Source organism: Leptodactylus fuscus, chromosome 6, assembly GCF_031893055.1.
Source record: "Leptodactylus fuscus isolate aLepFus1 chromosome 6, aLepFus1.hap2, whole genome shotgun sequence".
Classification (NCBI taxonomy): domain Eukaryota; kingdom Metazoa; phylum Chordata; class Amphibia; order Anura; family Leptodactylidae; genus Leptodactylus; species Leptodactylus fuscus.
The window spans coordinates 123,714,089-123,740,240 of NC_134270.1; the positions used below are offsets into that span (position 1 = coordinate 123,714,089).

The window sequence follows — 26,152 nt, forward strand, 5'->3', positions numbered from 1 at the left end:
CGGAGTAATTCCTATACTTTGTAAATAATTACCCAAGCGTTCAAGAAAAGCAAGAACTCTGGACGGCTTCCCAGCCATTCCTGTCCTGTTAGTTCTCACAGTCTCAAAGTATTTTAAGGCTGCTGTGCCCCAAGAGTAGAGGCACAGGTGAGACGATCCTGCTCCTCCGAGCACAAGAATAGACTTCATTATTCTCTATATCTCCTGGTACAGCGTCAACATAACTTGTCCCGAGGGAACGTCTCCCAATCCTACTCCTAGTAAGTTTAACCCCTTAGTGTGTGCCTGTCAAGTAATGTACATGATATCACTTAGCCATTGGCATTCCAGGAATTCATCACAACCCTTCAAGAATTTCCAGCCAGGCCAATGTAAAGCTGTTCTGCAAGTAATCTTGTACAGCAGATCTGCCGATCCCTAAACTTAAATGAAGAATAAATAGCAGGGAAGAGATTATTCCAAGCCCAAGGTGAATGAAATTTGAGCTGGCAGACATGGTTCACTTGCTAAGCCAATAACATGCCGTTAAAGTTGGCCACAAGACTTCCTTACTTTGTGTTACTATGGGAGCTGTATAATCACACATTACATAGTCAACATGCCCTACGGTAGCAGGTCTGCACTCATGACATGTGCTGGATATTCCAATCCTGCATCTTATCCAATGTTTTCTAGCCGATTGGATGCTCCAGGGTTTAGAAGAAGCAAGTTCCGAGATAACAGATGTAGACTGAACTATGGGGCTGCCATGGCCAGTGGAAAAGTCTACAGTCCAAACCAGAAGGATGTTTTGATTGATTTGAATGGTCGACTGGCTGCGTATCTTCAAAAAGTAAAGACATTGGAAGAATCCAACCACAGAATCGAAACACAGATTCAACAGGTGTCTGAAAAACAGGTAGTAAGTCGAGACTACAGTCGACATCAGAAGACCATTGCTGAACTCGAAAGTCAGGTGAGCTAATGTAGGGACTCCATCTTTATTCTCTCCTGAATGATATTCCTCACCATCATGTATATGTATCTATTGCTTGGTTCTCTCCTGAATATTGGGTTGCCTTCAAAACGTAGTGTCTTCTCCAGTAGATAAACAAATTGAGATACCAATGTGGACCATAATGCCCTCCTGTCCTTTAGTGTGATCTGCATACTTACATCAATTGAGTAATAGCTGATAGAGGAATGAGGAAAGACCAGTATATATCAAATATTACTCTATTATAGGCAATAATCATATGACAGGTACTGGATGTAAAATGATGGCCATTATGAACCCCAATGCTATTGGGTTTGCCATTTAACCCAGACTACACTGGAACTATCGGTGGCAGTAAAGGTTGACTTGTACCCAGTCAGTGCTCAAATACTGTTCCATTGATGTACAACAAATAACAGTCATACAATTTCCTAAATAACATTTCCAATAGCTTTCATATACAAACTGTGGGATTGGGGATGCTTCGGGGGCCCAAGCCGCCATGTTGCACCTCCTCCAGTAATAACATGTGGTACATTTATAAAGCTTACCCTGCTTACATGACCTGAAAGTGAACACCACTTTACCACTCCGACACGGACACACTTTAAATTTGAGGCCCCATGTTGCAGAAAAGCTGAATTTTTTGTTGCAGATTTAGTTATGTTCATTTTTAAGCCCAAACCAGGAGTGTGTTGAGCAGAAGGGAGAAGTATAAGAGCTTCCTATATATGTCCCAATAATTTTGTAGCCATTCTTGGTTTCATTTCAAAGCCGCAGCAAAATCTGCAACAAAAGATGCAGCATTTCCGCATTGGGCTTTGTTGTTGGTTTTGTGTAGTGCATGGACTTTGATGGTGGCCACACACATTAGGTTAATGTCAGCTGGCTATCTATTGGGTATATTGGTGTCCTGACCTTTCCTCAATTGCAGGTGTCAGGGAAAAGAAGGATTGGGTTTACTGAATTTTAACCTGCCAGGTTCTTTTGTTTTTTAGGGAGATATACCACCTCCAGGAGATATCTACTCCCATCACTCCATGGAGAACGCATGCCCACCAAGCCAAGTATGCATGTATATGAGGGGTTCTGAATGTGTACCTGTAGGCCCAAAGCAATCTAAAGTGTATGGCCAGCATTTAGAAGCAGTAGTAGTAGCATGTAGACATTTAATAGTCTGTTTCAAGTGCAACATTTTGGAAGCCCCTATCTACATGAATGGATAAAATACATAAAATCAGAATAAAACACTAAAACAATATATTTGCACAATACTCACTTAGTTTGTTATAAGGATTTCAATTGTGAAAATGGCACCAAAGTCATTCCCATACCTGTGGAAAGTACGGAGGAGGAAAAAATAATGTTTGTTTGTTGGAGTCAAGCATTTTCCCAACATTGGAGATCAAAGAGATTGTATGTAATGGGTTTTATTAAAAGACAACATGAACTTTATGATAGTGTTTTACTCGCTACAATGGGTGTTCACATGGCCTTACCCACTAATGAGACATATCATTGTGTTACTACTAGGTGTGATGTGCAGAACTGCTTTTCAATATGAGGCGGAACAATAGAAGGGCAGCGGTTTTGAAATCTGTGGTTTAGCACTGAACTACAAGCCAAGGAGGCGTCCACTGTGGCTGTGACTGCGTTCATGGGGATGGGGTCCTCGTTCCTTATGTTAACCTTCAGAAAACTTGTAGGGTGTTCCCATAAGCAATACTGATTGTATATCTTAAGGATATGCCATCACTTACTGGTTAGTTGGGGATCTGACTGTGTATGATGGAGAACATTGTACCATGTCACAGAATAGCCTTTAATGGTGGGCGACAGGACCCAAGAAGGAAGTCAGGTGCGATGTGTGAAGGAGACTTGTTAGTTCAGGCCAAAATAAGAAATTGCATCTTTCACATTAGTGAAGTATAAGAAATTATATAGGGAAGATGTTATCACACCCCTGTAGTCCAGTTCGTAGAGCCGGCGGTAGACAGGACCGGGAGACTGAGGCAAGGTTCACATTTGTGCCGGGCTGTCGACCAGTTCAGAACTGTCAATAGGCCATTACACATTGGTCTGCTTGAGATTGTTGTCCAACTTTTTACCAGATAGAGGTCTCTCAGGGCAGTGTGAATACAAGTCAGAGGGTTTACACTGCAGGGTCCGTACAGACTGCTTACTGTTTTTATCACAATCCCAGTTAGGTAGAACGTTCTACTATAGATTGTTTTATAACATTGTTTTAAAGACCATGTCCTTGGGCACCTATGGTTTTATACAGTCCTATGAAAAAGTTTGGGCACCCCTATTAATCTTAATCATTTTTAGTTCTAAATATTTTGGTGTTTGCAGCAGCCATTTCAGTTTTATATATCTAATAACTGATGGACACAGTAATATTTCAGGATTGAAATGAGGTTTATTGTACTAACAGAAAATGTGCAATATGCATTAAACCAAAATTTGACCAGTGCAAAAGTATGGGCACCTCAACAGAAAAGTGACATTAATATTTAGTAGATCCTCCTTTTGCAAAGATAACAGCCTCTAGTCGCTTCCTGTAGCTTTTAATCAGTTCCTGGATCCTGGATAAAGGTATTTTGGACAAACAATTCAAGTTCAGTTAAGTTAGATGGTCGCCGAGCATGGACAGCCCGCTTCCAATCATCCCACAGATGTTCAATGATATTCAGGTCTGGGGACTGGGATGGCCATTCCAGAACATTGTACTTGTTCCTCTGCATGAATGCCTGAGGATTTGGAGCGGTGTTTTGGATCATTGTCTTGCTGAAATATCTATCCCCGGCATAACTTCAACTTCGTCACTGATTCTTGAACATTATTCTCAAGAATCTGCTGATACTGAGTGGAATCCATGCGACCCTCAACTTTAACAAGATTCCCGGTGCCGGCATTGGCCACACAGCCCCAAAGCATGATGGAACCTCCACCAAATTTTACAGTGGGTAGCAAGTGTTTTTCTTGGAATGCTGTTTCTTTTTGGACGCCATGCATAACGCCTTTTTTTATAACCAAACAACTCAATCTTTGTTTCCAAAATGAAGCTGGCTTGTCCAAATGTGCTTTTGCATACCTCAGGCAACTCTATTTGTGGCGTACGTGCAGAAACGGCTTCTTTCTCATCACTCTCCCTGACAGCTTCTCCTTGTGCAAAGTGCGCTGTATAGTTGACCGATGCACAGTGACACCATCTGCAGCAAGATGATGCTGCAACTCTTTGGAGGTGGTCTTTGGATTGTCCTTGACTCTTCTCACCATTCTTCTTCTCTGCCTTTCTGATATTTTTCTTGGCCTGCCACTTCTGGGCTTAACAAGAACTGTCCCTGTGGTCTTCCATTTCCTTACTATGTTCCTCACAGTGGAAACTGACAGGTTAAATCTCTGAGACAACGTTTTGTATCCTTCCCCTGAACAACTATGTTGAACAATCTTTGTTTTCAGATCATTTGAGAGCGGGCTGTCCATGTTCTGCGACCATCTAACTTAACTGAACTTGAATTGTTTTGTAGAAAGAAATGGTCCAAAATACCTTTATCCAGGATCCAGGAACTGATTAAAAGCTACAGGAAGCGACTAGAGGCTGTTATCTTTGCAAAAGGAGGATGTACTAAATATTAATGTCACTTTTCTGTTGAGGTGCCCATATTTTTGCACCGGTCAAATTTTGGTTTAATGCATATTGCGCATTTTCTGTTAGTACAATAAACCTCATTTCAATCCTGAAATATTACTGTGTCCATCAGTTATTAGATATATCAAACTGAAATGGCTGCTGCAAACACCAAAATATTTAGAACTAAAAATGATTAAGATTAATAGGGGTGCCCAAACTTTTTCATAGGACTGTATATCACTAGAAAGTCGATAGTGTGTTGAATTCAGCACACTGTCGGCTTTCCTGTAATGTGCCCTGGGACTGGAGAAATCATTGCCGTTACCGATCTCTGCCCACTGTCAGAAGGGCGTTCCTGACAATCTAGCTGGGCTGTGAGGACGTTTCCCCTACAGTACTCATCCATAGTCCAGTACTGTCAGATGGAGTGTTCCTTACTGCCCAGCGATGACGCTAAGCTGTGAAGAACGCCCACCACTACTAGTGTATGGAGGAGTACTGTCCGGGGGTGTTCCACACAGCCCAGCTAGACTGTTAGGAAGGCCCTTCTGACAGTGGACAGAGATTGGTGCCGTTATATTTCCAGCCCCGGGGCACATAATGCGAAAGCCGACAGTGCGCTAAATTCAGTATATAAAACTGCATGTGCCCAAGGACATTAAAGGTCCTATTTTCATAATGTACCTTTCAGATGCTTTAGCTTGTGTCCTCATCCTTTCCCTTAAATAGGTTATCAAGCTTAATATACTTTTTTTTTTTAAATTAGTTCGGGGGAGGTGAAATAAATTAAATAAAAAAAATACCAGTCTCCAGTGATCCGGTGTCCTCCCAATGTTACATCTAGCTCCTGCTCCTATGCAGACCTATAGTTAAAGGGGTAATCCTGTTTCTAAAATGGGTGACCTATCTGTAGACTTCAGCTGTGGCAATCAGAATAACAATTTTCATAGCTGAAATTAATTTCCCTTTAAGTTATTATATACTGTGGAGAACCCAACTTGATATGACAGTAGAGGGTGTTTTTGGAGACCTCTAGTAGATAGAGTCAGTTTTGGAAGGTTATAATACGAGATTGTGATTTCAATGTGAGTACCATATAATGCTTAAGTAGGAGTATTATTAAAGCAAATGTCCACTTTTGCAATTAAATGGGTTATCCACCTTTGTAATATTGATGGTACTACAGCACTGGCCATTAAAGTCTATGGGACAGCTCTGCAGCACCTACTGCACTTTGTACAATGAGTGAGCAGTTCCTGGTCTGTACACATTACTGGGACCACCACTATCCTGCTGTCATACCCTGCAGAGCTAATATTGATGGCTTAAAGAAATGTACAGATCACCCAAGTTTGATAATATACAGACTGACAGCAATGTGATTCCACATATCTGGAGCAACCTGTTACAGTGTGTGTGTGTGTGTGTGTGTGTGTGTGTGTGTGTGTGTGTGTGTGTGTGTGTGTGTGTGTGTGTGTGTGTGTGTGTGTGTGTGTTTTAGGGGAGTCCCAATAGTAGTTTGTGGAATCCAACATTGGAAAATAGTTAAAATGACTTTTTCACCTTTGTTAAAAATTCACAGGGTTCAGAAGGGAAACACATAAAAAAGCATTCCAGCCTTTTACACATACCCAGGTCCCCAAATGTCTCTAAAAACGTTTATGAACATGATCCAGCAAAGAATGTCAAATGTACAATCACATGATTATTTTACCTAACACGGAAATCCATCAATTCCAATAGACATATATGCAACACCGCACGCTAATATGCCAAAACTGAAAAATATTTGTACAGTTGTGTACAGTATATAGATGTTTACTGTAATATACAACGTAAGATGCATAAGGAGATAATAGCAATAGGATTATAAGGAAGTGTCACGGAGGTGTAGCCATAGTTTCCTAGAACAACTCCCATACTGGCATTGTTGTTGGTGGGTTGGAATTCCTATTACTTGTAAGTTTGTGTTTGTCACAACTGATGGGTCATCCTTGTTTGGGACACTGCTAAAGACTGGACTGTTTATTCGCTCACACTGTGTTTTTCACGATTTAATACTGCTTGCAGTATACTGGATGTTTGCACTTTCCAGCTTTATACAGTGGGTGCAGTTGTTAGGAGACCCCAGACTTTAGACATTGACTTACTTCCTGTTTCAGACAAATCTTAGAATTGTAGAAGAAGGAACTAGATTATGGAAGAGCACCTTCAGCTTTTTAGGTTAGTTCATGGCTTATAGGATTTGACAGGCAGTCATGCTCGCTTAACCAAAACTTAAACCTATTGAATGCGGAAAATGTCTACTGCTGTAACCTAAAAGTCTACCACTGAAATATGCCCTGCATTTCCCCAAGAGTGGTCAGAAACATGCCCTGCATGTCTCCAAAAGTGGCTGGAAAGAGAGGACTAGGTCCCATGGGTTGCCCCAGTAGAATGGGTCATAAGACTGAGGAAGGTGTAAAGAACAATAACCACTCCTGTCCATGTATGTAAAATGCCATATGTGTGGAACTTACTACTGTAAGTGCCTCCATGCTGCTTTGCCATTGGCTGAAACTTAATTGCAAGCGTTGACTGTCTCAACTGCCAGCCTGTTTCCTGTGCCTTCATTCACACCTAACACCAAGGGCACCCTGACACACCATCAGGCAGTAGACAAGTGGTAAGGAATACCACGGGGGATCCTTCATCATCACCTTAGTGTGACCCCCTCATTATTGTCCCACCTCAGGACCTGTAGGAGGATATACAGTAGTGCCAGATGTCTTTTTCGTCATACTCCTAACTGTGCCATATTCACACTGCTACCCCACAGGGTTATACCTTTATTGGTGACCTGGCAAAGAACAATTGTGGTTGACCACAGTGTCAAATTGTTGTCTATTATTTTATGACCAATAAGCTCAGGTAAATTGTTTTATTGGTGTCCATTGAAATTACTTTTGGGATTGGTTAAAGTTTTTAAGAAGTCTCATTCTCATCGAGATTAAGAGTTCAGAATACTTTAGATTTGATAGAATTCTAAATTTTTTTTCAATAATTTACTAAATCTTTTTCTATTTCTTCAAGATAAATAGCATGAAGCTGACAAACTCGGAGCTCTACTTAATCATTGAGAACACAAAGTTAACTGCAGATGGCTTCAGAGCTAAGTGAGTGTTCATTGTATTCTCATGGCTGTTTCTCAAGGGCATCGGTTACATCTCTGGCTGTGTGCTATGCAGCCCATGCTCTGCATGACCAGACTTGGAAACAGTCAATGGTTCTCTTTGTTACTATTTTTTTTCCTTAATTATTATTTTTTTTTAGTTTTGTGTTTAATGTGTATCAGGACCCCACCTACTAAGTGTAATTTATTATAAAGGTGTCTTCTTGTGAACTAAAGGGCCCATTGGGTCCACGTAGTCACAGAGGCTCAGGCTCATACCTATTGTATGTATCTACATGCTATGCCCCTGGGTTTATTTTCACTTATACATTGACATGAATCATCATTACAGACACCTATGAGTATACTTGTAGATATCCATATCCTTTATTCAATGTCATCACAAAGGTTAGAAGGCATAAGCACCTACCTCACTGCTAGAAATGCACCCTCAATTCCCTTAACTTCAGCATCAGTGGGGATCGTAAAAGTAAGTAACACATGACCATCGCAGTATCTTAATATCAACACTTACATGTCTAGCAAGTCAAAAAGTTTTAGCCCGAACAAAATTCGCCAAGATCAACCACATTGCACTAAAGATGCCCCATGTTTGTGCCAGTGCCAAGTCTTAGCCACAACAGTAAATCTGTCCATCTGTCTGAATAGGATCTGAATACACAATACAGTACACTTTTCTTTTCCATACCTTTTTAACGCGGTGCATTTAAATCAACTTCTTTTTTATTTATGTTTTCATTGGCTTATTTAAAGGGGTATTCCCACCTCATATACTCATCAGTCTTTACTGCTGTAAAATCTTTTTTCTTCCTGGTTTCTTGCATCATTTGGTGGGTGGGGTTTCACATGCAACCTGCCGTTTAGCTCCGCCCCCAAATTCACATGTAGCTCCGCCCACCCATATTGGACTATGAAGTACAGGCAGCAGCAACTCCATTCTGTGTTACATACAGAGACTGCCTGTATCTGCCATAATGAACACAACTGAATTAGCTAGCCTGATAACTGGGAGAACAGAAGAAATGAAAGCAGCTCCTCTCCCCTATCTGAGAGTAGCAAGCTAGGTCACATGGTGTAGACACAGGAATAGCTAGATACACAAGCTGGCTCCCTGCACTTAGCCCCTCCTCCCTCCCCACTTGAGAGCAGCAGATACATCACTTGACTCATGAGCAGATAAGTCAAGGGCTGTGTCCACAAAGAATTGAATAAAGTAAGATAGTGGACAAACAAAGCAGTTTTGCTGAAGTAGTGTATTTAGGAAAAGTCTTACATCCACATTAACAAGCAGTATAGATAGGATCCTTGTGATGGGACAACCCCTTTAAAGAGGACCTTTCATGAGTTGGGGCACATGCGGTTTTATATATTGCTGGAAAGCTGAATTCAGCGCACGGTCGGCTTTCACGATCTGTGCCATAGCTCTTCACCGTCAGAAGGGTGTTCCTGACACTCAGTCAGGAACGCCCTTCCTCACAGCAGCGCTGTACTGTGAGAGCAGTGAGAAACGCCTCCCCCACTACTTGTCTATGGACAAGCGCTATCAGGAGGGGAAGGAGACGTTCCTCACTGCTCTCATAGTACAGCACTATAGGCTTCTGATGGTGAAGAGCTATGGTAACGGCACCGATAACTCTTCACCTGGGGCACAGATCATGAATTCAGCGCACTGTCAGTTTTCCAGTGGTATATAAAACCGCATGTGCCCCAACTCATGAAAGGTCCTCTTTAATGCTTTTTTAAGTAAATGTTTTATTAGGTATTTTGTTTTTTAACTTTTTTTCTATTAAATAATCAGATATGAAGCTGAACTGGCTACACGTCTTGCTATAGAAGCTGATATGAAAAAACTAAAAGCGACTGGTAGTGATCTGGACATGCAGAAGCAATGCTTGGAAGCAGAGGTCCAGATCTTAAGTAATGAGCTGGAGAACCTGACAAGGGAACACGCAGAGGTATTGCCATATTAGTATTTAATAGCTATGTTATAGACACAGTAATGGCCACTATTGCGGATTGTCATCCTGTATCTCTAACATATGTAGAAGTAGCTAAAGAGGAATTCTCACTTTAAGCATTATTATACTTGGTTGTCAGTGTGGTAACCAGGGGCAATGGGCAATGTAGTGTTGTCACGTTTGGGCAGAGTGGTGTCCCGGTGTATCCCTGATTATCCACAACCCTTTCCACTCTTCCATTCACCCAGGTGCGATGTGCAGGATAACAGTCGACCACACAGGGTTAAGGTGAACAGGTTAACTTTACTGAAGAAACCGACAGTCTTACAGTGCTTTGCAGCAGCAGGTACACAGTGCAATGTGACAAAGTCCAGTCCAGGCACTGAAGAGTTAAGTGAGGCACCGATCACCAATCCTTATGTCCCTTAGCAGTAGTTGGGAGGACGGTTGCTATTAGCAATGTGACGGTGTACAAATACAGTAGGAGAGTAGATGATAGGACAGGCCGGCCCTTGTGGGAGACAACGAGAACTGCGGCTTCGTAACTTGGCTCGTTACGGATAAAGACTCACGTTTGGTGATGTCGGGGTGCAGTGGCTCGGGGACCGATGAAAGGCCACTAGCAAGGCAGGAGGGTCCTTGAAGTAGTTGCCCCTCCTGGCAAACAGTATGCACAATACTTTAGGGAGGTAGGAGACCTTGGAGAGTTTCCGCAGCTCGCGGGGCTCTGTCCGGAGAGGTAGAAGGTGCAGGAGTTGATTTCAGGGGTGCAGGCACTTCAGCCCAGCTGTACCGGCGGGCTATATCTTCCAGACCCGGATTTCAGCTTGTCAGGGGTCTCGGCTGAGACCTGCAGTCTCACTGCAACTTCAGAGAAAACAAGTAGGCCTAGACCTCAGGCTTGAGGCCTACACAGGAGCTAAGAGCTGGTGGCAGGTGTGTCTGCCTTCCCTAGACTCTAGGTCTAGACTGCAGGACTGAGAGGAAGGAAGCTCCTCCCAGGGAGAGGACTGGATAGGGATTGGTGCTCACAACTCACATGTTTAGCAGACACAGGAAACTTAAAGTGACAGTACATAACAATACATTTATAATGCAAAGTACATCAGGACCTATATAAAAGAGAGATACATCTGCCTAAATACTGACAGGGGAGCCACAGAGGTGCTGGGGGGCAGTGCCCAGGAGTAAGCTACTGGCCACAGGCGCACAAGGGCCCTAACTCACTATCAGTGGCCGCTCTGGGTCACTGCATCAGTGTTCCATAAACTTGTCAATATGCAATGAAGCCTAAATCCTTTCAATAGTTTCCATATGCTCTAGAGTCCTACACAAAAATAAGGAGAAAGCTTTCAATCAACGTCAGGAGGGCTTCCTCCGTATTACTGTATGTAGAGAGAAGGCTGACAATCAGCAGCAGGAGTGGGTTTGTGTACCACTCATATATACAATGATTTAAGACTGTGTGGACATGGATTAAAGGATTTCATACTCACACAGCTCTTAACTTACACCTGCTAAACTGTGATTTTATGAAGTGTAGGGAAATATGTAACTTCTTAGATTATTTCTTCCTCTTGGGTAGACAAAACCCCAGATACTATAATATAACAAACAGTGATCCTCACCTTCTCTCACCTTTCCTGGGATCCATTGTGGCATCTGGCATTCAAATCAAATCAAACAAGCTTTATTGGCACATCTGAATAGATATTTGGCATTGCCAAAGCTAGTAAAGTGTAGGGGGAGGGGGGCTGGAGTCGAGGGGGAAAGTATGGGGGGGGGGTGATTTGGGGTATAACAGTCCATGGAGTCTCATCCTCCTCTTAGTTGGTGACAGCTGTATGGGGGGGGGGGGGGGTATTCCATTCCATTTCAACCATTTTCAGTCCTCTTCCGGCCTCTTTCAGACTCCTGAGTGCTCTCATAGACCCCAGGGGACCTCTAAAGCCTCTGATTTGTCCTCAGCAGTCACATGCATCAAAGCATCATGTTGTCAGCACACTCCATAGGGCTCAGCAGTCCCCTGAACTGTGCCTTCAGCTAGGAGGACAGAAAAGGACTGAAGACATCTGCAATGGAGTGCTAGGTTCTGTGAGGAAACCAGGACAGGAGAGGGAAGGTGAGTATCAGGGTTTATTATTTTGCTGCACCTCCTCTGGGCCTCTGAGCCCCCAGTCTATAATAATGCTACTTCCAGCCAATTCAAAACCAAACCAAACTGATGAGTGAACCACCCAAATATTTGCTAAACAAATCTCAGAAGGTTTGCCCATCTCTATTTTTGAGCATATGTACAGTCAAGGGTGCATGTAACACCCCATGTGGCTTTAGGGAGCCTTTGGAGAGAAGACACGTAGAATCTGGTTGGTCCTATTTATTTTAGTATTTAATTTGAAGAACCTATTCAGGTTTCAGACCTTTCATCTAAAGCAGAAAGTGCAATGTTAGTAAATCGGGGTGAGGAACTGGTTCAAGACAAATGGACAAGACATGGAGGAGTAAATAATCACCATGTTCCTGTAGAGGGCCTTGTTTTCTCTTTGAGGCCCCTTATCTTCTAAGTATTCCACTGATCGCAATATTTTGTCTCAAACTTTGCAAGCTTTCACTTTTTATCTAAGTTGTTCTATTTGTCTTCAGTAAGTTTTGTTTCAACTCTTTTGTGTAACTGTAGTAATAAATTGGAGAAGTTGACAAAGCTAGATGGTCCAACAGGTTCTCCTGGAATTGTATTTGACCACTTCACATTCATTCCTGGAGTGACCTGTCAGGTCAGATTTGCAGATCAACATTCTGTTTGGAATACCTTGACAACTACAGTATGAGAAAACAAAAAACTCATTTTACATCAGTTTACCTCTTTTATTACAATTTTAGGATCGAGAACATCTTCTGCAGCAAAAGTTAAGCTGTCTGGTTAATGTTGAGGTTGACACAACGGAGGCAACAAAACTCACCGACAACCTGGATAAATTGAGAGAACAATACAATGAAATAGCACATAATCACCAGAAGGTTTCTGAAGCATTGTTTGACCATAAGGTAAAACCAATTACTTAATGATGATGATAAACGGCTTCTTAGCAGTGGTGTAACTAGGAATGGCTGGGCCCCAAGGCGAACATTTGACATGGAGCCATCTTCTTCTCCCCCCGACTAAACCAACCCCCCATCCCCCATGTGTAGACAAACCGCATTCCTGCACACACTATTATGCCTTATAGTGGTCCCTGCGCACAGTATTATGCCCCATAGTGGCCCTTGCGCACAGTATTATGTCCCACAGTGGCCTTTACGCACAGTATTATGCCCCATAGTGGTCCCTGTGCACAGTATTATCTCTCATAGTGGCCCTTGTGCACAGTATTATACCCCATAGTGGCCCTTGCACACAGTATTATGTCCCACAGTGGCCTTTGTGAACAGTATTATGCCCCATAGTGTCCCCTTTGCACAGTATTATGTCCCATAGTGGCCCTTGCGCACAGTATTATGTCCCACAGTGGCCTTTGCGCACAGTATTATGTCCCATAGTGGTCCCTGCGCACAGTATTATGTCCCATAGTGGTCCCTGCACACAGTATAATGTCTCATTATGGACAACCCATGGACAATTATTATACTCTAGGGTCTTTTCAGTCCCCACAGTATAATAACCGGAGACCTGGGGAGGAAAGAAACATAAAAAACACTGTTACTTACCTTTCCTGGGCTTTGATGCACTCCCCGCTGATGTCGGCCAACTTCAATGATGGACTGGATGTCACGTGAGTAGGCCCCTAAGCGGTGTCACTTTCCACTATCCTGATCACAGCCTATGCAGAAGGGGAAGCCCCAGCGGCCGTGAGCAGGAGTTGAGGATTGGTAAGTAAATCAGTTACTCCAGCAGGTAATGGCCTATTAAGAAAAGAAACAATGGGCCCTGTGGCAGCCGCTATCACTGTTACCCTGATAGTTACACCCCTGCTTCTTAGTTAGAAACTTCATTTTTCCATGCCATTTTAGGGAGTACTGAGTTAGTTGAAGACCCTTATTTTCTAGCTGTAGATTGTCTTCTAAAAGTTTCTTTTGCTATGCAGGACCAGCCTGTGTATATTCTGTACATTACATATTGCAGATAAACAGATAAAGAAAAAGAGAAATCAATGAGTACAGTTAAGGGGGTTGTTTGCTGTCTGTGAATAATATCCCACCATCACACAAGCAGCCAGAAACAGATACAATTACATAAGTAGACTATTCTAGTATTGTAAACTGTGAGATCGTGCAGAATGCTTAGTCCAGTGTACAGAGAAAGGTGTGGCAAAAATGTGGAGGCTGTGAGGAAAACTATCCCCTCCCCTCTCTATTCACTGTGTGAAGAAAACCAGTCCCTCCCTCTTCTCTCCACTTACTGTGACGACGTCTTGCTTTACATGATAACTAAGGATGTGAATTATGTGGTAATAGAGAGTGAACAGCAAATTAGACAGAAGGGAGAGACTTAGTTATAGGAACTTTGTAGAAGTTTTTCAGGCAGAAAGCAATATTTGTAAATAAAGTAGATTGCATTTTGGTCTAGAATCACTTATTCTATTAAATGAAACCACCTTACAGTGGTTGTCTGGTTTCTAGAATTGATGGCCATCAATATTAGATTTGTGGAGGTCTGACAACCGGGACTTCCCACAAATCACAGTGCCTGGGACGCATCCTATATATCTTGTATGCACACTATAGATCGGTTCAGATGATGGTCTAATATGACCGAAACGTCAACTACTGTGATCTATCCATCTTGTTTATATTACTGCGATCTCTATGTCCAAAGGCACAACTAATGATGTACACAGTGTTGTAAATAAATTAATTTCACTTTTTTGGCAACAAAACTAGTGTGTGCAACATTTTTGATTAACATAGCTGTGTATACAGCATTCATTGAGCGCTGTATACACAGCGATCGAGAAGGCAGGGACGGGAATAAACCTTCCCTGCCATCTCTCTGGGAGCTCCGGCTGAAGTTACAACCGGCTCCCAGCTTCAGTAGCTGCACGATCTCCGTGCAGCTACTGTGTTCTGACTGGACGTACCAGTACGTCCTGTCAGAACTAGGCAACCACTTCCCGGATGTATATAGTATATGTAAAAGATAGAAAAACACCGAGCACACTTTATAGTGTAGATAGTCTATTCACCTTTTTAGATAATTGTAATGAATGTATCAGACCTGGTAGCCTCTCACCTGGTTTGGTTGTGACAGCGTTCACAACTCCGTACTAAAGTGTATATGATACCAGGTATGGGGAGCAGCACGTCTCAAAGGCACCAGTTGTGTCAATCGGGGAAACAGCAGAGGAATAGGGCAGGACGGCGCTCACAGGTCCAATAGATTTTATTAATAAGAAGAATTGCAAGGTGCAAGAGGTGCAATTCTTCTTATTAATAAAATCTATTGGACCTGTGAGCGCCGTCCTGCCCTATTCCTCTGTATATAGTATATTGGCGGTCCGGAAGTGGTTAACTACATTTTTTCTTGGTATGTTGGGTAGTTTAATAAACATCTGTCTGTCTCATAAGGATCAAGACACTGAAAGTCTATGTCCATTTTGGTCAATTTTTCATAGTATTGCACATACAAGATCTGTGAAGTGTTGTAGGTTTACCAAATATTTTATTATACAAATGCAGGCTAACTCCTACATTTGAAATAAGAAAACTAACAAAAATTCTATTGATATTTTTTCAAATCCTGCGTGCAATAGGTATAACACAATCTATCAGTCTTGTATAGTATTAATTTAAAACTACATTCAGAATCCTTACACAAAACTCACATTCTATCTATATCTACACCACTGATAAACTTGCCATATTTATGTTTTTTTGTTACCCTTGAAGACTTGGAAAACCATGCATCAGAATATTCCTACAAATTTAGATCCTCAGCATCTTGTGAGTCACAGAAGACAGCTGTCCAGACTGAGAAAGACTGTTCAGGAATTGGAAGTTGAGCGTGAAGTTATTCAAAGTTTGGTGAGAAAAACAATGAAAAGAAATTCCAACAAGATTTATTGATGTAGCAGAGCCAAATTTGTCAAGTGACTGTTTCTGTGCACCGATAGATTTCTAAGATAATGCAATTTATTAGGTTTACTGAAGTTCTTTGAAAAAGCAATGTTAATATTGTGCATCATACAATCTTGTTTTAAGGCCAGAGCCTCTTGTTGGCCACGCCAGAAACACCATAGAAAAAAATAGATCCCTGCAAAGTGGATGGAATTCTAGTGAATCCCATCCATGCATTGTGGGACAATACATGCAGCGGAAACGCAGAATGTCAATTATACCTACGGAAATGCTGGCTGTTTCCCTATCGGTATAACTGAAGTAGAAAATCTGCAAAGGAAACCTCTGCAGACTTTCTATGAAAAGCCGCAATGTGTAGCCGTCATGGTTTTCCTGCATTGCTTTTTTGCTGAGGCTCTCTACATGGGGCATTAGCTTCAAATGGAACTACTCTCATAACATTTTGGCTGTTTAACCTCTCAGATGCCATAATTATAATGTAGGTGGTTTCAGTGAAGTCACTTCTATCACCTCCTCACTTCACAAAATTATCAAGTTCCGAGCAGTTACTATAGGAGCCAGGAGACTTAACAACAGCCTCAACGCTGTACTGTATGGATGTCTATGAAGCCCAGACAGAAAGAACACCTAAAACAGCTGGTAGCATATACAATATACTGCAATACAGAAAAGTTACAGTATATTGTACAAGAGATCAAGCGATTGCAGCAAATGTACTTTAAATGAAAAAATAAGAAAAACACTCTTTTGCCATTTCTTATATAAATAAAATAAACAAGAACCCATAATTGGTATTACTGTGAGCGTAAAAGACCATTCTGTTAAAATATAACAATATTTATCCTGCATCAGCGTTAAACACTGTTTAATTTTGTTAAAAAAAAAAATGCAAAGCAAGAATTTTTACTTTTGGCCATCTGGTCTCTCTCCAAAAAAGAAATCAATATCTTCAGCAGCAGCTTACAAATCAGGGGTTACACCAACAGACAATATCAGAAATGACAATGTAATAAAATAATTAGCATATCAAACTATTGTACAAAATAATCAATAAGTCTAAATATACATGTAGTGTGCAGTATAATAAGGAGTGGCACCAGGATATTGAAAAGGTTATGGATCTCAGAATATGATGCCCCCCCCCCCCTCCTAACGCTTTTTTTTTATTTAGTAAAACGTTAAATATCCTATTAAAAGGGTTATTTTTACACAATGTGAACATCATAAATATGAAACAAAAAAATATACATTGGAATTTCCGGGTTTTTTTTTTACACATTTACCCTGAAAACATTAATTAAAACTAAACAAAACATTATATCTGCTCCAAAATAATGCTGCAAAATGGTACTATAAAATTACACACAAAAGCAAGACCTTGAATAGTGATGAGAAAATTAAAAAACTAAAAGTTACAGATTTAGAAATAAGCCAAAAAAGAAAGTCAGATAACTGCAGCTTTGTGACACCAAAATTCTGGTATCACAAAATCCCATCCTTTCTTTGTGCCTATTGTTTATGTGGAGGGCTGAAAGAATCCACTGGACAAATAACAGGGGATTTATGAAGCAATGCATGCCAGAAGTCATATCAGAAAGTTGCATGAAAGGGCTTAGCTATTGTTTGGGCATATTTATGAAAAATGTTTGCACCATTTTACAAATTTACCCCACTAACTCAACTTTTGAAAAGTGGATGGGAAAGGGAACGGTTTAGCATGATCAGTCGATGCCACCAAAATATGAAATGCGACTTTTTAATAAAAATTGCAAAAAATATTGCATTCTCACTCAAGTAATGGAGTGAAATAGAGAGTATTATTATTATGCTTACTTATATACCGCCATCATATTCCTAGCACTTTGCAGACATTGTCAAGCACGGTCCCATATAGGGCTCACATTCTACATCCCCTATCAGTATGTCTTTGGAGTGTGGGAGGAAACTGGAGTACCCAGAGGAAACTTACGCAAACATGGGGAGAACTTGCAAACTTTTTGCAGATGTTGCCCTTGGCAGGATTCGAACCCAGAGAGTAGAGTAACATCTCTGGACAGAACTGTTAAGCCTCCTGCACACAACCATAGTTGTTCTCTGTTTATTATTTGCAGATTGTATACAGACTCATTGATTGTATATAACCTCAAATTAGCACAGGCTACTAGCCTACTTATTGGGTGAACAACAACAAATAACTCTTAAGACACAGATATTTTTCAGATTAGCCAGTTGTGTCACTCTGTTTATTAGGTGAGCAAAAAATGTATATAATAATAGAGATTTTTTCAAATCAGTGCTGGTGGAATCAGTGTTTTGCTGTTAGAACAGCAGTCTGTATTTAATGAAAAAGATTCTAACTCTTGCCCAAAAACGACCATAAGAAATTATTTTTCACTAACAGGACTGACTTTGTCAATAGAAACTGACATTTTTCAGACTATAAGACGCGCCGGACCATGAGACGCACCTATGTAACGTCACAACTTGTGGGTTGTCTTTTACACCACTTACTAGATGTTTGGATTGTCTCAAGTCATGCATATAACAATTCAAGAAACTGGAGGAAGGTTCACCATCCAAGACCCAAGAATAGACTCTTTTTTCCTAATTTCATGTTATGTTCATTGTAGAACTCTGCTCAGGAGGCCGCTCTACATGAAACTCTTTCTGGTTATGATGGTCATCTGCAAAACATCCAGGAAATGGTGGTGAAGAAGGAAAATGAATTGTCTAAGCTAAAAGTAGAAGCAGAAGAATTGTCATCTGACAGTAGGTTATTGTGTTACCTGAAAGATCTTCTTGAAATGGAAATACGGACATATGCTTTGCTGATGGACGAGGAGGAGAACAGGTAGGAAGATGGTAAAAGTCCTAATCTGTTGATATTAGAGATATTGGTCTTGAACTAATATTTGTTTTATAAGTTGACTTTCTAAAGGAAATCCAGACTCAAAAGAATCATGTTAGAATAAGCCCGCATTCATACATTCAGACTGAGGTGCAAAATGACTTTATTTCAAGACTGTCTTGCACCCGAGGGGCCCCTGTTTTAAGGATCCCACATACATTACATAACACAGTACATTTGTGTTGCTCTTGCTGTTGCATTCACATTCTGTTTTATATAATTTTCCTAAACTTTTCCTTTGCTACTGTCTTGTAGGATGGAAGAAGTCATCAGTGAGCAACCCGATGACATTACAGATAGCAGACAAAGTAAGTGTATTATGTTATATATAGAACATAGATCTTCATTGCAGTGAGCTGTAAAATAAGCTTATATAGTGCTGGTTATTCATTGAATCATTGTCACATTTTATGAGTAAATTAAACAGAATTTCAAATATTTTATTAAATATTAAAATCATTTTAGGCGACCTGAGCGTGTAATAGAGAGGTAGGCATTTTGCTATTCACTGCAATACAATAGTATTGCAGGGAATAGTATGAACGCTCGGACCCTTAAACATAAAAGTTCATATCACCCCCCTTTACCTAGATCTGATATAAAAGTAAATGAACAAAAGTAAGCTTAAACACATTAGGTATCACCACAATCCAAAGCACCCGAACTATTAAGATATTAAATATTTATCCCATACTGTGAACAGCGTAGCGGCAAAAAAAATCAAAATAGCTACTTTACCTCCTATAAAAAATTGAATAAACAGTGATTAAACCATCAGATCATTCCCCAAATAGTAATCTTATCCTGCATAAAAAGAAGCCATACCCAGCTCCTTACATGTACATTACAGGTGTCACATAGAGATGAGCGAACACTAAAATGTTCGAGGTTCGAAATTCGATTCGAACAGCCGCTCACTGTTCGAGTGTTCGAATGGGTTTCGAACCCCACTATAGTCTATGGGGAACATAAACTCGTTAAGGGGGAAACCCAAATTCGTGTCTGGAGGGTCACCAAGTCCACTATGACACCCCAGGAAATGATACCAACACCCTGGAATGACACTGGGACAGCAGGGGAAGCATGTCTGGGGGCATAAAAGTCACTTTATTTCATGGAAATCCCTGTCAGTTTGCGATTTTCGCAAGCTAACTTTTCCCCATAGAAATGCATTGGCCAGTGCTGATTGGCCAGAGTACGGAACTCGACCAATCAGCGCTGGCTCTGCTGGAGGAGGCGGAGTCTAAGATCGCTCCACACCAGTCTCCATTCAGGTCCGACCTTAGACTCCGCCTCCTCCGGCAGAGCCAGCGCTGATTGGCCGAAGGCTGGCCAATGCATTCCTATGCGAATGCAGACTTAGCAGTGCTGAGTCAGTTTTGCTCAACTACACATCTGATGCACACTCGGCACTGCTTCATCACGCCAATACAATGCATTAGCCAGTGCTGATTGGCCAGAGTACGGAATTCGGCCAATCAGCGCTGGCTCTGCTGGAGGAGGCGGAGTCTAAGGTCGGACCTGAATGGAGACTGGTGTGGAGCGATCTTAGACTCCGCCTCCTCCAGCAGAGCCAGCGCTGATTGGCCGAATTCCGTACTCTGGCCAATCAGCGCTGGCCAATGCATTCTATTAGCCCGATGAAGTAGAGCTGAATGTGTGTGCTAAGCACACACATTCAGCACTGCTTCATCACGCCAATACAATGCATTGGCCAATCAGCGCTGGCCAATGCATTCTATTAGCTTGATGAAGCAGAGTGTGCACAAGGGTTCAAGCGCACCCTCGGCTCTGATGTAGCAGAGCTGAGGGTGCACAAGGGTTCAAGTGCACCCTCGGCTCTCCTACATCAGAGCCGAGGGTGCGCTTGAACCCTTGTGCAGCCTCGGCTCTGCTACATCAGAGCCGAGGGTGCGCTTGAACCCTTGTGCACACTCTGCTTCATCAAGCTAATAGAATGCATTGGCCAGCACTGATTGGCCAGAGTATGGAATTCGGCCAATCAGCGCTGGCCAATGCATCCCTATGGGAAAAAGTTTATCTCACAAAAATCACAATTACACACCCGATAGAGCCCCAAAAAGTTATTTTTAATAACATTCCCCCCTAAATAAAGGTTATCCCTAGCTATCCCTGCCTGTACAGCTATCCCTGTCTCATAGTCACAAAGTTCACATTCTCATATGACCCGGATTTGAAATCCACTATTCGTCTAAAATGGAGGTCACCTGATTTCGGCAGCCAATGACTTTTTCCAATTTTTTTCAATGCCCCCGGTGTCGTAGTTCCTGTCCCACCTCCCCTGCGCTGTTATTGGTGCAAAAAAGGCGCCAGGGAAGGTGGGAGGGGAATCGAATTTTGGCGCACTTTACCACGTGGTGTTCGATTCGATTCGAACATGGCGAACACCCTGATATCCGATCGAACATGTGTTCGATAGAACACTGTTCGCTCATCTCTAGTGTCACAATATGGCACCACAATTTTTTTTTTGTATTTTGCAAAGTTTTTACTTTTTTAAAAGGTATCAAAACATTGAAAATACTATATAAATTTGGAATCACCGTGTTCGTTCTGACACACAGAATACAGGTAGCATGTCATTTTTACCACACAGTGAGCAATGTAAAAATTAAACCCATATGTAAATGACGCAAATGCATTTTTTCTCCAATTGCACCTCATTCAGAATTTTTTCCCAGTTTCCCAATACATTGCACAGCATATTGAATGGTGCCATTACAAAGTACAATTTGTCCCGCAAACAATAAGCCATCATGTGACTCTGTGAACTGAAAAATGAAAAAGTTATGGCTCTTGGAATGTGGGGAGAGTCCTTAAAGGGATACTATCATTAGAAACCCCTTTTACAATAAATACACATAGGAATAGCCTTAAGAAAGGCTACTCTTCTCTTTCTTTTATTATTCTGATCCGCACTGCTTCCTTATGTAAATGAGTTTTCACGCAGCACTGAGGGCGTCCCCAGTGCTACTTGAAAACTCTCCACCACCGCCTCTGTCTTCTTCTCTGCCTCCGCCTCTTTTCTTCCACTCCCATCGCGTATTAGTCCAAAAGCTCTGACACTGCGCAGTCAGTGCTTTTGGACCAAGACGCAACGGGAGCGCGAAAGAAGAAGGCGGCCGCTGAAGTGTTTTCAAACAGCACTGGGGATGTCCTGCATTTGCTGTCCGCTAATCTCCAACTCATCCATATCCTCCAGGCACAAATGAGTTGAAGATTCTGAGACCAGAGACAGGAGAGAACAAGGGATTGAGGAAAGGTATATATATATATACACAGTGTGGGCTACTGAAGGGGGAAACAAACTCCAAAATAATACACTAAAATATAACTTTTATTGATAATTTAAAAGTAACAGACTCCTACCCCTAAATAAAAATGGCAGATATTATCAAATTGGGGCTTGGGGATAACAGATAGTCAAGACCAAGAAGAGGTGATTGCTAGTTACAATGTGGCCAATGTTCCATCAGTGTAACCACAAAAATCTGTGTCTTAAGTGCAACCATGCACCATATTGATGTGAACACAGATTTAGGTTTAGGTTTATTATGGCCAAGATAGAATAGCCCTTATTTGCAGGCTGCTATCACAGTCACATACACACTCTTCATAACTAGTACAGCCAGTAAAAGACCCACTCCACTAACTAACTAGCCACTAACTAGCCACTAACATTACACCCCCATTTCTATCTGGAATTGCCAACACACACACATTGCACCTAAGATGGTAGGTACATATGCATACCCCAGCTGACGCGTTTCTGCTGGCAGACACCAGATCATTAGAGGTTATATAGTGGAAAGAAAGCCAGGGAGCTCTCGAGCATACACCACTGGCTGTAAAATTAATAAGCATACAATGCATGCAGCCCGGCCATCTGTAAAGAGAAGCTGCATCTTATACAGGTGCACATACCCATTACCCTACTGAAGGGGGACCTGAAACTGTAGGGGCAACTTAGTGGGGAATGAAATTGTGAGAGCAACCTATGGAGAGAAAAAAATGATGGTGGCAACTTGGGAGGGACATGAAATTATGGGAGCAATCTAGGGGGGAGGATTAAACTGTGAGGGCAACATAAAAATGTGGGGACAGCCTGAAGGGGGGACATAAACTTGCGGGGACAACTTGGAGAGGGACATGAACCTGTGGGAGAAACCGGAGGACAACATTATAATATAATGTCTGAGGGGCTATTAGGGTGGGACGGGTTAATGTCTGAGGGGCCACAGAGGAGAGGGGATGTGTAAATGTGTGATGCATGCAGGGGCATTTGACTGTGTGAGGGCCACTAAGGGGCATTATGTTATGTGTGGGCTTTTGAGGGGTATTATAATTTGTGCAGTCAGGTATGTCTAAGTAGTTGTTATGGGGAAAGGGGTTGCACTCATAAAACTTATGCACCGGGTCCACCAGTGTCTTAAAATGACCCTGATTCCATGCACTGTATAGCACATGGGTTGGACAAACATAAAACAGTATATCCTAAGGATAGGCTTGAGCAATTTTCATGAGCAGAATTTATTTATTGTCAGCACTGATCTTTTCCATTGTTGTGGAAAGTAGATTGGTAAGATGCACTCCCAACCTCCACTAAAGAGTTAACAGTGAATATACTCACACTGTACTGTCATGTGGACTGACAGATTCCCTCCAGCATCCCATGTTGATCTACAGGTCACATGCTGTTTAACCTAGACAACTAATATTTAGAATTGATTATTATTCTCTTCATCCAATAAAACATTAGAAGAACCCAGCTATAAGCACACATCTCTGCTATGAATGATATCCCTGTATACCCATGAGTTATTTCTATTATGGTAACTAATTTATATTAAAGTAAATTTGAGCTGAACTGCAATTCAAGGTAACACCCATGACAAACATGACACCACTATAGGGGAAAAAACTTATTAACTCTTATCTCATTTTTGAAGACACTTTCACTTGGTATTTTATTTATTTTGGGGATTTTTTTTCTCATTCAGGATCTGCAAACACATGTTATAAGGAATATCGAGCCAATGCAACCTCAGTACTATATTTCCTATTAAAGAGGACCTTTCATGGTTTGGGGCACAGGCAGTTCTATATACTGCCGGAAAGTCGCTAAAGTGCGCTGAATTCAGCGCACTGTCGGCTTTCCCGATCTGTGCTTTCCGTTCCGGTACCGTAGCTCTCTACAGTCAGTTCCTTAGGTTAAAACCATGAACCATGGATATTTGGGACAGTAGTGTGAACATCCCCTAAACTGCTGCCATTTCATGTACACGTCAAACCATGACTCAAACCATTTATACAAGACTTATACAAGACTTCTCCCGAGTTGCACCACTTCTCTGGAATGCTCTACCCCGGACAATCAGATTAACTCCCAATTTCTACAGTTTCAAACGCAAACTAAAGACGCATCTGTTCAGACAGGCCTATCACAATGTCTAACGTAAACCCTTAACCCTCCTCTGTCTCCGCTCCCACATTTCCCCACATGATATGATGTCATCTCATGCTAACTGCATAGGTCCAAGCTCCATCCACATGTTAAAGGACACGACTGTCGACGCCTCATAAAGTCTTATGTTTATGCAATAACAGTCACCTCTATTACAAAAGTGTCTGACCTCTGTATAAGCAATACCGCCCCTGCTACCTCGTGTCATCCCCTCTACCTCATAGATTGTAAGCTCTTGTGAGCAGGGCCCTCAGTCCCATTGTGTGAAATGATTTTCTTTGTAATGTATCGTTCTGTCTGTATTTGAACCCTACAAATTGTACAGCGCTGCGGAATATGTTGGCGCTATAGAAATAAAATTTATTATTTATATACTTTGTTATAATGCTATGCCCAGACCAGTATACAGTTGCATCACTGATGTTTTCAGTGTTTATGTTTATGATTTCAGAGTCTACATCCGTCATCACCAAAAACCCACCAGTTCCCAACCCATGAAGTGGACAAACAAAACATCACCATTTCTTCAATCTTAAATAAGCTTCTATACCAAAGGATTAATAAATTAATTTATTGATATAATATTCAACTATCACACATATAATTTCAGGTAGTTATGATAGAAGGAGACGACTTAAAACCTATTATGGTTGCTAGGCCATCACTTCAATGGCATCAATTCATATTAATAGGTGACCATATAGTACCTGGTCAAGTTGGGTGTATCAGAATGGCATTCCAGTGGCCAAGACGCAGCAGGAGGTATCTCTTCTATATTGCTCATGTCCTATTCTGGAGCATGTGGACAAGATTTACTGTTGTGTGACATAACCTACTGCTAGACCATCACATGTGGCCTGATAACTGTCTTAACAGTGCTGCATGACACAAGCGGAACCATGTAGATATCTTACTTTTAGATGTTTTAGTTAGGATGATTAAGTTGTTTTTTTATTATCACAGCCCGAAAACATGAAACAAACCTGGTTGGCTTGAGCCACCACTAGGAAGAGCTTTCCACATATGCACTTATGATTGTATCCATGGGAAATGAGAGGGTCCATGTACAGCAAGCTGGGGATTTCAGGCAGTCACAATTTTACCATTCTAAGTTCTATTTCCCAACTCAAAAGTGGGGTTCACCCAGCCTATATCTCTCCTGTGAATGGAGAGGTGGCACATATACCACTATCCCCATTAACTTCTATGGGACTTCCGAAAATAGGCACGTCTGTCTGCTCAATTACTTACAGAAGACTCCATAAAAGTGAATGGAGAGAGCTTCTCATCTACAGGCGCTTCACGGAAGTGAAAAGGCCGACAAACCCTGTCTTTAAGGTAATTGTGGGTCCCAGAGGTTGGACCTACATTGATCGAGCATTTATGACATACCCTGTGGATGGGTCATACATGTCCAAGATGGGAATAGCCCTTTTTAAACTGTATGGTTATACTAAGAATTAAGACAAGAGATGAGCGAGTGGTGACATATTTGAGATTCGATATTCGTTTCGAGTAGAGCGTCAATATTCGAATACTTGATTGAAGATCGAATCCCATTACAGTCTATGGGAAAAAATGCTCGTTTCAGGAGAAACCACTATTTGACTAAAGGAGAGTCACCAAGTCCACGAGTAGCAGGAGGAGAGTGTTTAGGAGGAGCACTGTGCGGTTAAAGCGCATGGCTCCATAGACTATAACGGGTCCGTGCGCTTTAACTGCACAGCGCTTGCAGTTGCGCTAATATTCAGTTCGGGAGGGGGGGTCCTCCTGCGGACTCCTTCCGGACGGGAGGCAAGCGCTAATGTGGACTTACTCGTCCTGCATTGATTGGCCGAATGCTCGCTGGTTCTGCAGCAGGCTCTTCTTTGCTAGTCAGGAGAGCTGGCAGCTTGTGGTTATGCGGGAGCTGACTTTTTCTCATAGGAATGCATTGACCAGCAT

The 26,152-nt window shown here is 41.7% G+C and overlaps 1 protein-coding gene across 1 annotated transcript; it reads left to right on the plus strand.

The window, feature by feature from the left end:
• Nucleotides 1-598: 598 nt before the first annotated feature.
• Nucleotides 599-24,759, plus strand: LOC142209370 (keratin, type I cytoskeletal 20-like). Its single transcript, XM_075278344.1, has 8 exons — nucleotides 599-955; nucleotides 7,686-7,768; nucleotides 9,584-9,740; nucleotides 12,624-12,788; nucleotides 15,627-15,761; nucleotides 18,446-18,666; nucleotides 18,979-19,031; nucleotides 24,639-24,759. The coding sequence occupies exons 1-8, from the start codon at nucleotides 599-601 to the stop codon at nucleotides 24,704-24,706; spliced, it is 1,239 nt and encodes a 412-aa protein (XP_075134445.1). The 3' UTR covers nucleotides 24,707-24,759.
• Nucleotides 24,760-26,152: the final 1,393 nt, after the last annotated feature.